General features: G+C 35.6%; 1 protein-coding gene across 1 annotated transcript; it reads right to left on the bottom strand.

Moving 5' to 3' along the window:
- Positions 1-1,225: 1,225 nt before the first annotated feature.
- On the bottom strand, positions 1,226-14,334 carry LOC100372582 (protein dispatched homolog 1-like). The gene is made up of 9 exons (XM_002736470.4): positions 13,851-14,334; positions 8,737-10,229; positions 8,179-8,403; positions 7,771-7,896; positions 7,008-7,272; positions 6,628-6,752; positions 5,189-5,278; positions 3,232-3,402; positions 1,226-3,084 (listed from the first exon to the last, which is right to left on the bottom strand). Exons 1-9 carry the CDS (start codon positions 14,125-14,127, stop codon positions 2,602-2,604), a joined length of 3,255 nt encoding a protein of 1,084 aa, XP_002736516.1. The 5' UTR covers positions 14,128-14,334; the 3' UTR covers positions 1,226-2,601.
- Positions 14,335-18,395: the final 4,061 nt, after the last annotated feature.

The raw sequence follows: 18,395 nt of genomic DNA, 5'->3' as shown, positions 1-18,395 counted from the left end.
GCCACAAGACTTCATTGGGTCCAAGTTATTTAAAAGGTGTGTTACCTTACTCACAGTAGTTGGGTGGCAAAAAATGTATTTACGTTTGGTCGGTCAAGATAGTTTTAAAAGATGTTAGAGGCCGAGGTTTGAGGTAAGCTGTTTGCAATAGTTTCACCAACACTAGCAACATGTGTATTAAAGCCCCGGATAACCTCAATAGGATCAGAAAGAATATGATCGTCGCTATTAACTATAATATTTAGTTGTTCTGGGATTTTGTCAGAATTCTTGTCTTTGCCAAGTAAGAATTCCAGTCTTTTTTAATAGCACTAGTGATCCACTTGTTAGTGCTAGCTTTTGCTTTGATAGTTTTAACTCGGAACGGCGCGTGCGCATCACAAATCCTAGAAAACATCTTAAAAAACGAGTCATATGCTGTGTCTGTGGTATTAAAAGTATTTGATTTATACTAATTCATACACCAAATGCGATGTCAACACATAAAATTGCAAGAGAAGTTGGGAGAAATCTACCTGTAAGCAGTCTATACATTGCCCTAGTAAGCTGTGTGATATTGGAAATTGGTCTTGACAGGTACGAGACTTGTTAACATATCCACGTCAATAGTAGAAAAAGCTGCGTTTGCATCCGATTTATATTATGCAATTCTTTTGTGTTGTCACGTAAGGTATGTACCTTACAAGTGCAAGTGCAACCCTTTTGCGAATAAGAACTCAGTACTACGTCTACTTTTCGTAACAGTAGTGTGGCTGCATTGGTATGATCAACACTACGACAAAGACTGTATGCCTTATGCACCCATGAATAATTTTCATAATTACCGATTACACAAGAATATTACAGAAAAAAGCTATATTTTGCCTTTCATTTGTCTTGAATTATGACTGAAAAAAGCTGAATAAAATTACAAACTATGTAGTGTGTTCACAACTCATGTATGAACAATAAATTTAATAAACATGATTTTACTTGGCAAAATACTGCATTTTTCTGCATAAAAACGAAAGAATTTCACAATGATGAAATGACTTTACCACAGAATGAATCATGTTTGCTTGACTCGCCTATATACACGAAGTTAATAATTAGTCAATAACGATTTACAGTGTCCAAATTCTGTAGTGAAGACAACGTCAATTACACCAGTAGAATTATTTCTTCAAGTGCAGTGAAAGTATGACGCAATGTCCGCGATGATAAACAAAACAGAAAACAATACAAGTTTGCAAATATGCCTGATTTTATTGGGAGATATAAAAGGCATATTCCAGTACAATAAACAGTGTTTTCTTTCCAAACATTACATCACATTACTCTATGATTATAACCTGATTTTCTTTCGCAACGGCCCGGGTATAGTGCCTTGATCCCGAGGTTGAATCAAGCGACCTAACTTGATATGGCAAATGACTAAATATACCTTGATTGGATAGTACCTATAAATGTGGGCGCGAATACCTTGAACGCACAGCTTTGCTGCGTCATACAATAAACAATACGACAATTTCGAATATAAGTGATACACTGAAACAATGGCATTGATTATATCAACTACCCCCATGTATATGATGACTTGTGTGAATAGTTCACATGGGAGGGAGGGAGGTGGTGTTTTAACATCGCCTAGAAGCTATTTAGCTATACTTGTATCAAGTATCAGCCTTCTTGAAATTGTAAAGTATCAGTAAATAAACATAATATATAAATGCGAATCAATAAACAATATACCATCATTGAATACTGGTAATATCATGAGCACTGTTCTAAAAAAAAAATGGTTTATCTGATCCTTGATCAAACATTGAAAAACTGACCACATCAATTAAATTGAATACTGACTGGAAACTTATTATGACGTGACACGTGCAGTGCTGAACAAACTCGCCTAATTTGACGATATACTACATTTAAATTGACAAATTTTCCTTGATAATCAATACTCAAAAAATAACTTACATACAAGGCATATACAATAAAAGCGAAAAATATTAACACATAATTTTCCACAATTAACAGTTAAGTTTTAGCACAAATGTAAATGTTTTATCAACAAATACCGAAATACAAATCATGTACCTCCTATACCACTCATTCAGCCAGTTACTGAACACATATTTAACAGGAAGCAAAACTCACTATTCAATAGTTATTCAGCTTCATGAGTACTGTCGGCATTACTCAGCACCAAGCGCATGAAACAACATCGCCACGAAAATACCATAGTATGCCGATTAAATACATGCGCACTGTGAATTTATATCAGGCAGTGTATTAATGAATTATCAGTCTGATAATTTCTCTGTAAAACTATTATTGAATATCCGCTCACGAATATAGTTTGGTGAATGCACCACCAACAACGACAACAGAACTTGCTTTAACCTTTTCACCAACAGTACCCGCTTTTCATCGCAAATTCACAAAATAGTCGCGTTTATAGTCTTCCTTCAGAAGACAAAAATACTCAAAATAATTTTTGAGTAAAAACTGAAAATTGACTGAAATTTCGTCTGTATACTCAAAAATTAGGGTTTATTTCCAGAATTATTGAAGAATACAAAAAAAAAAGTGCCGAAAGTCTCGTGGTGAAAAGGTTATTCATAATGATGGTCTGTAGCTAATCAGCGGGCTGTTGATCGGACTGAGAGCTACTGATCGTACGTCATAGTGTTTCGGATCATGGTACCCCTTTCCGTCACAAGTGGTACACTCAACGTCGCCGTTTTTCCGACCAATAATCCAATTGTAGATAAGTACTAGAGAACCCGTCTGTCCCTGGGGTCCCATAATCCCCAGAAGTGTGGTGAAAAGGCCGAGTGAGAAGACCAGAGAGAAACCGATGGTGGCAAACATGAAGATACCAAACTGCATGAAAAATATAATTTGAGCGAAGAGCATGAACAGTGATGCCCCAAGCGTGGTGGCGGCCCCAGAAACGACTGACACGGCGACATGTTCCAGTGTGTCTTGTAGTCTTCCAAGACGATCTTCCTTCTGTGATAGGTGATATCCCTGAGCAAGATGAACTACGTAGTCGACGGCTAAACCAACGATGATAGACAGATTTAACGATTCCAAAACCTACAAAGAAGAATATATCATTATACTGGAAGCACTAATTGTCATGTGACATGATTAAGAAACTGCAATTGAAATAAGAGTATAATGTACACAGTTAGCGAGTCACAAACATGACGCCGATAGCCATCAGCCATGCACAATACTCACACCAAGTTTCCATCCTGCCATGGGGATGACGCCCACCACGCACACCGTAGTAAGAGCGATTGATACGGTTGCCATGGTGCCCAAGATAATGTTCTGTGTTGCTATGACGAGAACTGGAAAAGCTAAAACTATTCCATATATAATCCCCTTAATGGCTGAGTCGGCTAGCGTCTGTTGAAATTGAAATAAAATGATACACATATTTATCAATTTACTTCACAGTACTACCCGAAAGATAAAGCCTATATATTTCCTTGTTTTTGTTTTATGTGTGAAATATGTACATCATTGAGAGTTGTGATATAACGGTTGCGTCGTGAAAACATACTCGTTATGAATATAATAGTACATCAAATATTGACGAATGTTACCATAGAAACCACAATAACCACATGAATAATTGAGAAACACACTAATTAAACTAAGATTGGTATTTGTGCCTCATGGGAACAAAAATGTGCATACACTGAATTAGATTATTATTATAAAGCACCACAGTTGTCGTGCAGCACGCCTCAGTTACAGCACGAGTCGAACACGACATAGTCGATAAACTTACCAATAAAAAGGGAAATACAATTCAGATACGACATACATGTATTAGCATTAAAATACTTTTTCTATTAATAAATATTTCTATATTTATATGTGTATTTGCGTATTAATACGCATAGGTGACACACATAATTTTGATTTTAAATTATACTAGATGAACGAAATACAGTTTTTGACTTAGGAATAACAATAGAAACAAATTGACTTGAAATGTCATCCTCTGTTATTTTTTTTTCAAATCACTTTCCAAACTAAGTCAAAAGTTTAACGGAACGGATAGAGGTCAGAATGTCCGGTAGCTGTAGATGATGTTTCGTTGCATTGGGTCATTTTCAGCTTGGAGGGCTCTGAGGTACGTTATGACGGTTTTAAAAACTTAAATGATGCCAAACCTGTGTTCATCACACGCATCTCGATGAAACACATTGAACAAGAAAACCTCTCGATCACGACCGTTTATTTTGCAATTTCCATATTTCAGTTATTTTTATAGCATAAATCTCAACATGTTTAGGAGATTAATTTCTGACAAAATTGCAGTGTTTCCTACGCAATTGACATTCATTACATAATGTGTGTTCAAAAACACAATAGAATCAGTCAATTAACGTTCTTGAATGTTAAAGTTAGACTTGTGTGTATATCACAAATTGTACTCACGTCGAATGGCGCATAGACAATAATTAAAGAGGACAGAATGTAATTTTCGAAAAGTACTAATTTTTGATAAAATTTATACGAACATGGGTCTCATTTTTAAAATCAGATTTTTAATTGAGATTTAATTAACCGTCATATACATCAGTGAAAACACGCTTTCTATGAACGCAGTAATAAGACACATTATAACGCGTATATCTTCCGTTATTTTAAAGATATCCAATTATAATTCTAATCATATATCCATATTGCAGTATAATAATTTGTAATCACACTGACAACATTTCACTCACCCAGACCCAATGGTCCTATTACACCCAATCTATGTCATCAATAAGGAAGTACTCAAATGAATAACATTCTGTAAACATTGTGGTCTACATTAAGAAATATTGCCATACGTATGACATAACAACTGCATTCAATTGTGTACGTGTTAACTTTCCAAGGCAATATTACTTTAATCTCCACATTCCAACACCAATAAATATTCTGATTGTATCACTACCACAGCAACTCTGCTATCTCGATTGATTCCTTACATCTCCACAAATTTCTACAGCTCTACAGTTAAGAATGTTCATACCGAGTCAAGCTTATATTGGATTATTTGAACAACCGTGTATTGGCACAATTGCAATGCATGTCACGATTATCATGATAGTAATTTAAAACAAAATTAAATTAAATAAAAAAAAAAAAAACATACAGAATAGACAGTATCAAGGAATGAAGTACATACTTTTTGTACTTTTATCCAGTGCCATAAATTAAAACTGCCTTCACAGGTACACTGGAAACCATTTGAAACTGATGGAGGCATCTTCGCCATCTACAAAAGATAGCACCAGTAATCAAAGTAAACATCAGTAATCAAAGTTAACATCAGTAATCAAAGTAAACATCAGAAATCAAAGTTAACATCGGAAATTAAAGTTAACCTTGCCCTTTGTTACATAATATTATTTCATTTATCAAAGTTTGTTTTAATATGAATACAAACAAGTTGAAACAGCAGTGGAAAAGCAGTCTACAGAAACTCCTTGATTTAGGTATTTATCTTACAAAAACATTGGTGCCTAATTTGAACTGATGAATAGTAAATATACTTGTCTTTCAGAACACTATCAAATACTGTCGCACTCATCTTCAATTTATAGCATTTACCATGTGGAGCTTCAATACAAGCATAGTAATGAGATGGAGTTCATTCATGAACTATGAGTTCAAATATTGTGTTACCATGACATATTTCAAGTACATGGAAAAATAACGGTTTTTGTTTTCTTTCAACACATGCACAATAATATACTATTTCTTCACAGAAATAATCATCTAGAAGTTTGGTGGTTTTGAAGTGAGTTTTAAATTAGTATTATAAAAGCTCTATAATTGTGTTCTAATAGCTGGGACAAATTTATCTGAATTTAGATTTTCGAATGTTATTTACTTTGACAATGAAACCATTAGGTGTTCGTATGGAAGGGATTTTTCCACACAAAAACGACGAATTCGGCCGAATTTTGTTATCGGTTGGCTTAATATAACCCCAACGGACCGTATTTTTGTGAAAGATTGGTATTTTTGTCCTGATTTGTAGGAATCTGAAAAATGTGTTTCACAACTTGTCTCATATTTAGTTTTATGCGTCATTCAAGATGGCGGCCCCCATATATTAAATATCGTATTTATTTTATTATCACGTGTGCGCCAGCTGACTGTGGATGTTAGGGACCGATAAAGTAATTATATTGCTATATTTTTTGGGGGAAAACTTATACACTTAATTAATTTAGATTTGTCTTTTTCACTCTCAGTGTACATGTATTTGTTTAGTGGCACACCTATAGCGACAATTAAAGCTGACTTGATAATTTTATAATGTCTATCAGTCTTTTCAATTGAACATACGTAATATTTAATATGTCTATACTAGTATTCTGACTAAAATAATGAATGAATGCCCTCAGCTAATTTGATCTATGTTGATGACGTAAACATAGTCTTATGTCTTGCCGATTTTGTTATTAACAACTGGTCGTGTACACACATCTTCAATTTACGAACGATTTATCACACACAACGTTTGGACTTCGTGCGCAATGGTGGGAAATCCTACAGGTGAACCGACGATAACTACAACATGAATTACAGATGATTTATAAAGTATATTATATTTACCTCGGTGTTAATAAAACGTTCCCAAGCATCGATAATAGGAATTCCGTCGTTGTAACCAATACTCCCGAACATTAACGTTGTCGTCACGGATATTGCAGCATAGCGTAATCGAGTTCCGTATTTGTCTGAAAAAATGGACAAACTATGTAATGTGATAATAAGTATTACAAGCTACATGTGTTTAAGCTGTGTGTATTTCATATACTGCCGGCCAAATAATTACACAAAATTACACGCAAAAAATGAATGTACACTATATATTTCATCAGTAACTCAAAAAATCACATTTCCAAAGTTAAATGGCGGACATCTGAATTATTGAGCAAACATTCTGATTAGTACTTTCCCTTGAATTGATGATTTTCAGTTCACATACTTACCATTCCCAGTCAATGTGCTCAGCGTGTCCATTGGGTCCTCTTGTTCCCCAATGTAATTTTGGAAAGCCTCATTATCAGGGTTAGCTCTTCCTGTGTATCCGCGTGTGAGCCAGAAACCAAGTCCAGTCTCAAAGTATCGATAATATGTGTTATGTAGCTGGGACGTATTAAAGATGCTAGGATTTGCGTCCATCAGTGAGCGTATCTTGGTTTCACTGGTCGGCAAACTCCAGTTCACGGTTGAGCCATTGACACGTGTTATATTCTGAGACGGAGAAACCATAATCGCACTTAGAGTTACGTATGCCGTTAATTAAAGTGAAATGTTAACTGTATCACAATCGAATATCATAAAGTTGTGAAACTGAAAGTACAATTCCACCTTAAAGGGCGGCAGTCGTCGCGCCGCGCATGTTCTATATTTGTGTTGATAAACATTGATTTTCCTACAATCCAATGTGCTCTTATAATGGATTTGCACTATTTACCGCCTGACTCCTCCAATCACCTAAAATACTTAATTAAAGTCACTAAAAACATGACGGGAATTATGTCATTAACAATGATTTGTTATTAAAAAGTTCACGTTTTGGTAATTATTTCAAATTTGAGATGGTGAAAATCGTTGTAATCATCAAAAGTCGGCAAAAATCATCAACATCGACTGGTAACTAATTTTTTGGCTAAGGTATGTATCACAAATACAAATATTATACTAATACTGAACCCGTTCTTACGGAACCTGTATGCTCAGATGTCTCACCTTGTAGAATGTATCCATGTTTTCAATAAAACACTTGACCTGGGGACGACCAGTCACAAGATCACGACGTACGTGAAGATCATCGATTTCCTTGTCAGTCAGCCCTTGAAGTCGGTCACAAAACTTCTGTTACAGTAATGCAAATATCATTTATATGTAAAAACGGACTTGAAATAAATGTACGTAATCAGAAAAAGTGATGCGCTATGTCATGCATTGATTTTAGATAATAATTTAGTTATAATTGCGGATATATGAAAAATCAAATATGTAAATTATGGACTAATTTAAACATTTATAAAACAGTTTCTAAAATGATAAATTAATATGTTCTATTTGAAGTAACACTTGCATGAAACCAGTACAGTTTACCAAAAAGGTAAAATCGGTCTCGTTTACCGAACTTACCAACAATGCAGCTTGGGCAGGTAGTGGATTTAGATCGAAACTATCGTCCCAAATTGTGTCTCCAGGACATTCGTAATCGGTGTGGTGGCATCTGGATAAATCTTGGTTTTTCAATCCCCAGATTATATTCACATTAGACACACGATCATTCATGCTTGGTTTGAAAGAGTCTCTGCGCCTATTCGCAAATTCTATGAAGTTGCTACCATCTTTGAAAATTTGAACCTGTCAGAGCGTAAAGTAATTGAAATTAATGAAAAGTCGACAGAAATCTGACGCAGTTAAAGTAACTTTAATCCGGGAAATACTAGAAATTGTGATAAAGTAATTGGAAACATCCGGGTGGTAACAACACTAATTCATCTGCCAATCACAATAATTGTTATTCTGTTTTACATCCAAATAATGATATTGGATAATATATATATGTTACAGGAATGCGTAATAACGAAACATGCAAATAGACTTGAACCACACGACACACAAAAAATGCCTCCGAGGTTAAAAATTTACTTTATGTTTATAAGAATATTTGCTCCTCGTCATTTATTATCTTACCCCTTCTTCTTGTGGTCCAAGCAGAGATGCAGAATAACCAAACCCGGCCACTAAAACGGCGAAACTGAGAATTATGTTCCAGCGACTCACTTTATGTGTTACGAATCTGTAGTAACGTCCAACGAAGAATCTTACAACGATGTTTTTTTGTTTATTTCGTTGCTCATTCAGGACTTCCATACTCTCATTGGTTACTGGGCGTTTTATGCAGGGCCTGTGACAGCACCAAAGGAAATCGCGCCAAAACAGATGGTAGGTGATCACTACTGTTGGAAAAAATATGATCACGGTGATATAGTTGACAAGTACGAGGATTCCCGCGAATATCCCGAATGTACTAACGCCGAGAAGAGGGGACACTGCGTTCACGAAGAAAGCAATAGATGTAGTAAGTGACGTCACCAACATGGATCCCGTAGCTCGTCTGTAGGCATCAGAAAGCCTGTATTCTAGGCCTGGGTATTCCACAAATTCCGTAGCTCGCCACGTGTCCATAAAAACGAACAGATCATCAGCCCCGATGCCGAGGATAATGAAGATAGCTAAAATGTGAAATACGCCAAAAAAGTGAAAATCGAACACGTACCGGTAGATTAGATTAGCACAGAAAAAGGACGTAATGATGCCGAGAACTGCAAATCCTGTTATCCAAAGGGAATTAGTTTGGAACCAGATGAAACCAAATATAAAAGCGATGCTTCCTGCCACTAAAACTAGATCCTTTTCTACTTGTTTGTTAACTGCATTCTGCCAAAGTAATCGTGAGTTATAGAATATCCGCAAGCCGCCATAGCCGTTCCTGTTCAGTTCTTGTAGGCGTGATTCGTATGTGGATGTGATGAAGTTGTCTACAATTTTGGTCATTTCTTTTTCATCGGACATATTTTCTAATGGCAAGCCATGTGGGATGATGGACCGAGTTAAGGAAGACATCGCGATGCTATTGACCTCGTCGATCACCGAGTCTTTTCCAAGGTGAAACTGGAGCATGTTACGAAGTTTAGGCACCGAATTTGCTGCCGCTAACACCGCAGGGATGTTTTGGAAATTCGTATCGTTGAACACCGGGTGCTGCGCTGCGTATGTACCGTCGAAGAAGCGAACGATTGATATCGGTTTAATGCAATTGCCAAGCCTGTTGAGTTGACAATAATCGACATAACCAGGTTTAGCAGTCAGTTCGTTTTCCAAGTCACGAATTGCTTCTAAACTCGTCTTGCTCAGCACATTACCACCCGGCAATTCGTAGACGATGATTATTCCTTGGTACAAAGTTGAACGAATACCGGCGGAATAACCCAAACTGTCGACAGTATGGACATATCTCGTGAAATTATTGTCCCTGGCCTGCCATGCCATGAACCGTAACCATTGGTTGTCGTATTTTAGCTGTAGCGGCAAATCAGTAAAAACAGTCGGGAAAACATTTTGTCCAGACACGACTAGTATGATAGTTAGGAGAAAAAATGAAAAATTGCAACACAGGGTTACACCTGTAACGAAAAGAAAAGAAAAAATCGAGTTAGTACTACATTTGACAATGATTTCAAGTTAAAGTTGAGCAACACAATATAATTCCAAACTTATCTTCTATTTGTTTCAATGCAGTTTTTAACGATTGGGGCTAACGATTAAATCATCCCATGTCAACTGCTCAGTAATACTATAAAACATAATCATGAAATGTTAACATATTATTTATTAATAATAAATATTTAACGGTTACCATTGTCAACTCATTATAAACAATAGTTATACAATAACATTTCCAATGATTTGTTTTAACAGCTGTCAATTATAGTACCAACTTATCGCATATTCACATTAATACATTGCTTCTCATACGTTGTACCATTTTCTAGAATTTTCCGTGATATCATTTTTTCTCCGCTTCACCTTAAGTAACCTACTTTTTAATTTGTTTTTCTGTATCTTTTAATATCTTGAAGTACAATTTCATATAATGGAACTATTAACGCAAGTTTTGTTTTGTTGATCACGGAAACAAATTGACTGCGTATACGCATCAACACGTCATTTTTCATTTTGTCCAGTAAGTTATTTTTAATTTGGACGAATATTTTTGAAGTTTTAAAATTGGTGAATACTCTGCATCACATCGACATTACATATGACCAGTGTTATTGAGTGTATCAATGATTTGTCACCTTGCACGTAACGTGTGCATTTTATTTTAAACCGCGGCTCAGTAATTGCACCAATGCGTCGAGGGAAATGTAATTTACATGATCCGTGTAGTTGTTTACTAGTACTTTGTAGACAGCTGTTATCATTTCAACCGGAGGTGTTAACTCCGTATGCTAGCATCTCACGCATGTCACGGTCCGGCTACACGATTTGCTTGTACTCCTAAAAGTTGCGGACGTGTGCCTTCATTTTTCTTTTGGCACAATAAAATGTATAACTCAGTGATCAGTGGATTGCTATGTAACATACTTATTAAATATTTAATAAAAATTCACAATTTTATATGAAACTGACCCCCAAAACGTACGACTACGTTGGTCGAAAGACGATCAACACAAACATCGCTGTATTTTGTAGTGTGGTTACAAATGAGATTTCGTTTTGCTAAATTTGCTGCTACAAAACAGCGAAATGTAATTTCCATTTTTGTAATATACACCTGTCACTGAATGCTGCAGACAATCTGGATATTCGTATCGAATCCAAATCAAAACGCTATGCTTTGATTCCACCATTCGTATTGTAATTGGCATCGCTATTATCTACTGACAAAGCGAGTGCGAACAGTTCAAAATCGTCAAAAATAAAAATGGAGCTCATAAAAACGTTTCTACTTGAATATGGTGGGGAGGGGTAGTAGAAACCAGAGTATATGCATCACCAAGTTAAGGTGAATATGTAAACTCATACTATTTTTTTTCAAAACCAAAACTGTAATTTTACACCGAACATGCCCGGCCCTGTGTCTGAATGACGTGTGGTGAGTTTTCGAAATGAAAATGCAAAGATTATTGCACTACTGTGAGCATCACGCTGTGCTTATCGGGGAAACATTGTAATATTGATACTTTACCCTCACTGTAACCGTCATTTGTATTGTGACTGGGCCCCGAGTGGTCGTTTCGTTCTGTAGTGAAATGCTCATTATATAGGAAGGTTGGGTGTTTATTTTTGATGTTATCACTATATTTACGGTTTGTATTGGTAACAAAATTTCCAATTAACTTTAAACCGTTGTCATTTCATAATCTTTGACGAATCGCTCACTAGAGAAACAAATTTATGTGAACGGAGAAGTTAAGATTCGGGGAATTTGAAACGAAGATCTTACATATACATTTTTACTTGGAATGTTTAAATTAATATAATTGTTAATAATTCAAAACAATATTGTGTAAAACCACCAATCTGAGTATTGTGAGATATTGGCTTATTTGCGATAGCCAATCATCAATCATGTCAAAAGGTCAATCTGCTTGCACGAACCAATCAGATTTACATGAATGGTATAACATAGTATATAGAGATATTGAAAATTATGACATTACTGAATCATGCAAATCAGTGATATGTCGGATTGTATTTTAACATCAAATGTATCTAATTACACTGACAATTCTAAGGTAAGTGTCATGTGTCAAGTGTCCGATTATTTACAAGCGGACAACAATAGCTGCGCCCTCTGGTGTCAAGATTTGAAACTGAAACGTTTGTAATTGATTATATATTTGGTTGACCAAGTTTTTATATTTACCAAGTAATGTTTGGCAATAATTAGTTCTTTCCGCAAGTTCAAATCAAAATTTGGTGTAATACGTTTTGTTTAACCTTGCCTTTTGCATGTATGCATTAAATATAATATGTTTTGTAATTCTTTGTTTATTTAGCTGGTCCTGTGATTGTTTTTTTGCCATTCGTAATCATTGAGAATACAAAAATAAATGCATGACATAGGATAAATGCGCCGATTTTATACACATATATATGCATGCATTGCACGACAAAGAACGTATACAAATAGTATAGGCGGTGGGATATTTGCTGCCACAGCTGTTATTTCAACAGATTGCATTAGTGAGATACACGCACCAGACACCAATGACGTATTTCTAAAAATGGCGAATTCAGTTACAGCTAAATTTGTATTTCTTTGTAGAAAAATTTCCCAATAATTGTATCCAAAATAATTGGATATTAAATCTTCCGCAATGTCGTCAAATTGTTATAAAAAATACAAGATTGCTCATTTATCATTTTTATAATGAAAATGATGCTGTTTATACAACTTTACGGTCTGTAATTCTTTGGGATAAATGCTATATAATACAGTGGAATTAACGGTCTGTCTATCTTAACCTCTATGCTGTAATGGATCGTTCTGTCATTTCACACACCAGTGATTTCAGAATGAACTCGCATATTTACAGAGCACCAACAAAAACACTCACTACACGGCTGCAGACAAAATACGCATGTTTTGTCAATAATTATTAATTAATTATATTTACAAGGTTTATTTAGACCATGATATATTGGGACTAATTCCGCTGGTAGATATATAATTATTAATCTTAAGAAAAACTAATTAAAAAAATAAACATCAGATAAAATAATATTTTATGCGATGATTTAAAAATTGGTTGAAAGAACAACCAGCCTCGCTTATCCATTGAACCCCTCGCTGTGCCATATACTTAGATGTCAGAATCAAATATAAAGAGTCGTTTTCAAAACATTCAGTTTCCGTGTAGGTAAACCGAACCGGTCAAATACTTTAACATGATCTACCATAGTGCTGGCTGTTCCGAGAATTCATTGAACACTTACTTGACCGTTATCGCACGCAAAATAAAGATACGATTGTCAATTGTGAGCCTGGGGCTTTATAGAGAGGATTAGGTTTGATACAGCGATGTTTTTCATTCATTTTAGTGTGCAACGAAGTTGAAGAGTAAGGCAGAACTTCAATGTTAATATTCATTGTGTAGGGTAGGAGTAATTACCTTGCATAGCGCCCCTAATGCAATCCATCATGCTGACACCGGTATGATATTAAAACCGATCGCTTACTACTCTCTACGCCGTCTTTTTTGGAAATGTACATGTACATGTACAAATGTACTCACCAAAAGCAATTTTTGGACGTTTGACTATAAATTCGCACCATGCTAACGGCTGTTTGTGCCCTTTAGTAGCGGCTGTTGTTGATTGGTTAGGTCTTTCGGTTATGCCAGGAAGTCGACGCGAGGTTTCGGGATATTCACGTATCGCTACAGGATTCACAACTCCCCCATTTGAACTTCTCTTATTCGGCTCCCGAAGCTCCCATATCTCCGTGGCCTCCGTGCGCGTGCCAGATGAATGCAACGCTGCCGATGAAGAAGACGTCAATACAGAGGTCATTGTTGTTATGATGTATCAAGTACTCCATTCACCCCACGTTCGTGCCTTTTCCCGAAATATCTGCCATCATAATTGGCGTAATAATCATTTAAATCATATAGCAAGCATAGTCCAATACAGGGGTTTTAAGGAATCACGCGAAAACGCCAGCAAACACGCGTCTGCTCCTGCACGTAACTGCCGGAAATATAATAATACACGTGAGTTGTGACGTATACTTTCAAATTTGCATACCAATGCCGTTTCAAAAATGCAAAAGTGAGAGTCGACCACTCGTCTCGAACATCAATTATAAAGTTTATTGACCCCGATCTGATGACCTGGAATATGTAACCAACACTGCCAACATATGTTGTGAGTTTCGCACATATTTTGTCTCTCGCCGCACCACGTAACCACAGCGTATACCGTGACGAAGAAAATAGTTACCTGCTAGCAGTTCAAAGATAAACTACAGTGACAATTCAGGCTGATAGTCAGCAATATAGAGCGTTTTTGTATTTAATTACGTACATATGTTCCAGTTGTTTTGGAAATGAACAAGCATGATCACGTCTGTTATAATCTAATGACGTCATTTGTGTATTATGACTGACACAAGTTAATCAGATACCTAACGAAAGATCAACAAGCGGTAAACAAGTGACTTTTTGAATAAATGAATAATATATAAATATATTTGCAATATGACCGGCATCTCATTTCAATATGTTCGTCAAAACCGATAGAGTGCAATACCAATTGTATTCGGCTTCAATTTTGGTATCTTGAAACATTTCGCTAATACGGACTACATACACTTCTATGCTAGGTTTACAGGGGTTTGTGTCTGTTGATAGCGACTGTGCGAAGCATGGTGTTACTGAAACGTTCACTTCAAAACGATTTAAATGACAAGTCACCTAAAACAAATTTTAAATTTTATTTTAAATGCCATGTTCTTTTAATTTTGATTCATAAACGTCTCATAACGTCTGTTATAATCTAATGACGTCATTTGTGTATTATGACTGACACAAGTTAATCAGATACCTAACGAAAGATCAACAAGCGGTAAACAAGTGACTTTTTGAATAAATGAATAATATATAAATATATTTGCAATATGACCGGCATCTCATTTCAATATGTTCGTCAAAACCGATAGAGTGCAATACCAATTGTATTCGGCTTCAATTTTGGTATCTTGAAACATTTCGCTAATACGGACTACATACACTTCTATGCTAGGTTTACAGGGGTTTGTGTCTGTTGATAGCGACTGTGCGAAGCATGGTGTTACTGAAACGTTCACTTCAAAACGATTTAAATGACAAGTCACCTAAAACAAATTTTAAATTTTATTTTAAATGCCATGTTCTTTTAATTTTGATTCATAAACGTCTCATAACGTCTGTTATAATCTAATGACGTCATTTGTGTATTATGACTGACACAAGTTAATCAGATACCTAACGAAAGATCAACAAGCGGTAAACAAGTGACTTTTTGAATAAATGAATAATATATAAATATATTTGCAATATGACCGGCATCTCATTTCAATATGTTCGTCAAAACCGATAGAGTGCAATACCAATTGTATTCGGCTTCAATTTTGGTATCTTGAAACATTTCGCTAATACGGACTACATACACTTCTATGCTAGGTTTACAGGGGTTTGTGTCTGTTGATAGCGACTGTGCGAAGCATGGTGTTACTGAAACGTTCACTTCAAAACGATTTAAATGACAAGTCACCTAAAACAAATTTTAAATTTTATTTTAAATGCCATGTTCTTTTAATTTTGATTCATAAACGTCTCATAATTTAAGCATATTTGTCCGTGAAACCTTATACAAATCTCCAGTATAAGACAAACTAGAGTGCGTCTAGATGGCGCGCGTCCGAATGTTTTGATGTGATAAACTGATCCATACAACTTGCCTGTGTCACGGCTCGATTGCTATCGATTAACGCTTTGATGAAAAACACACGAAACAAAGTAATTAAAATTCGTTATGCATGCCTCCCTCTTTCAGTCACCATGACAACAACACAAAATATCGTTATATTTCTGCGCACTTAGTAAGACTTTAATCGGCGCCGTATATATTCTACAACTGAGTTGTCACGGTAACTACTAATTAACTAATAAAATATTGATAAACACACTTTAGTATGATGAGTTTAGTGCAAAAAGTACAAATTATGTCATTTTCTTAATTTTGACCGTCGTCTGAACCGCACGGTTTCGTGAGATCAATGTAAACATATTCCTCCAGCCACGAATCGAACAAACGAGGGTTGCTGGCGAAGATGTATTTCAACATATTATATATGAAATTTTAAATATTTATAAAACCAGCCAAACCAGCTAATTCCAATTAATCCACCAGAGGCAGTTTGAACAAACCTTCTGTTTGTTTAATAATTCTATAACCAAGTTTGCACAGATACTTATTTCGTTCTATTTTTGTATTTCTCACAGCTCTCTAAGTAGGTCTGACCTTTATATGTACTTTGTATTACCTATAATTAGGCGAAGAGGTTTGGATTCCAGGTTATATGTGCATGGATATTTCTTATTTCAAATTCTATGTCTTTGGACAAATTATAATCATCCCAGAAAATACATTAAATTTGATGAACTTTGATGCTATATGTTTTGGCATTTTCTATAACTTTGCGGCAGTCTCTCAACAGTAAATATTGTTTCACGTTGGAACAGCGGTCTCTGGAAATTCCACAACGAATCCCGATGCGTACTATATGTGTGTAGTTTCCATTAAATTAAAAACATTATTGCTACTTTCAAGTAACACGTACAGCAGCCTGGAATCAATGCAGCTATTTTGTGTACACATAAGAATCAATCAATCTTTATTCAGTACTGGGCCGCTACCCATCGTACTTTATTTAAAAATACATAGGTAGAGGTGTTTTTACAGAGAAAAAGAAACACATACTACTAATTACAACACCACAAAAAAGAAGAAAATAATATTTATAAATCAATTTACATGTAAAGAATGAATAAATCACTAAGATATTTTTAACTTGTCTTGTAATTATCTCGTCTTTTGAATGCTTGTAACAAGTATATAGCTAAGCGACGAATAATACAAGGTTGGAATGTTGAGAGAAGAGACAATAGTTTTTCAATATTGGGATAAGTACACAGAGAAATTGGCAATATACACATAAGAATGGTCTGGTGAATGCCATGCAACAGTTACAATAACAGTGACAATTATTACATCTTTAGAAAATACACATTTCTATCTATTGTTAGCAATAAATATATGGGTAACAAAAAAAAGTAAAACATGTAAGTAACATCAAAAGAAAAAATAGGCGTTTTCATTTGGTGGTGCGAAGCATCTGTTTACAAAACTTACAGCGCTTTTGAACATTTCCCCATCCCTATTTTGATGTAGACATACGGGTTCCTGGACAACCTAGATTTGTGTTCTTGTTTAAACCTGCACATGCCTTAATGACTTTTAACCGCGCGGTGAACTCCTTTGCTGGAGATGCTGAATTGTTCGAATTACGAAAACATCGAGTTACAACAATGACTGGCTGTTATACATTATCCCCCCCAATGAGCTATGTTTGTCGTTATGTCTTGAATTAACTTTGTAACTTTTAAATTAGATTGATTGAGTCCAGCAGACTTCTTGTTTACACTGTGTGTGGTGTACATGACATATGTCTGTTGCAGGAACACTGGCTTGTTAAGGATAATATGGGATATTTATCCACTATATATGCTTGTATGCCTTTGGGGTGAAAGCTGTCGATACCACCAGAATGCTTCTATTGCCCTTAATTTATGGAGAAAGTCCATGGGTACCGCATTTAGAATTAACACATTCGATGACCCATGATTACCGGGTGCCCAACAGGTAGACACGCAAAATATCTTTGTAATGAGGGACTGGAATACTGATCCCTGTACACGGTCGTTCTTTGGCAACGAGATCCAGGAATTTTGTCAACAGGCGGGACTTGTAATATCGGTCACTGTATTGCTTGACACTAGTGTCGACGATATTAGTAGGGCGCATGGTATGATTTCATGGATTGATCACTGCATCTATTTTGTTAGTTTGCATCGTGCCGTTGTTTGTGTTAATATTATGTATAGCCATGGCCTTTATTTTCAGTACCGATTCAAATAATGATTACGTCTGTAAACGTCGCAGGCGTTTTGATTGGTCCAAAGTTAAATATGAACAAATATGCTAATACAAGGATTATGAGATTTGTATGCGTAACATTT

Source organism: Saccoglossus kowalevskii, chromosome 2, assembly GCF_978046115.1.
Source record: "Saccoglossus kowalevskii chromosome 2, keSacKowa6.1, whole genome shotgun sequence".
Lineage (NCBI taxonomy): Eukaryota > Metazoa > Hemichordata > Enteropneusta > Harrimaniidae > Saccoglossus > Saccoglossus kowalevskii.
The sequence above is the reverse complement of the archived record's forward strand: the minus strand, read 5'-3'. Positions and strand labels throughout refer to the sequence as shown.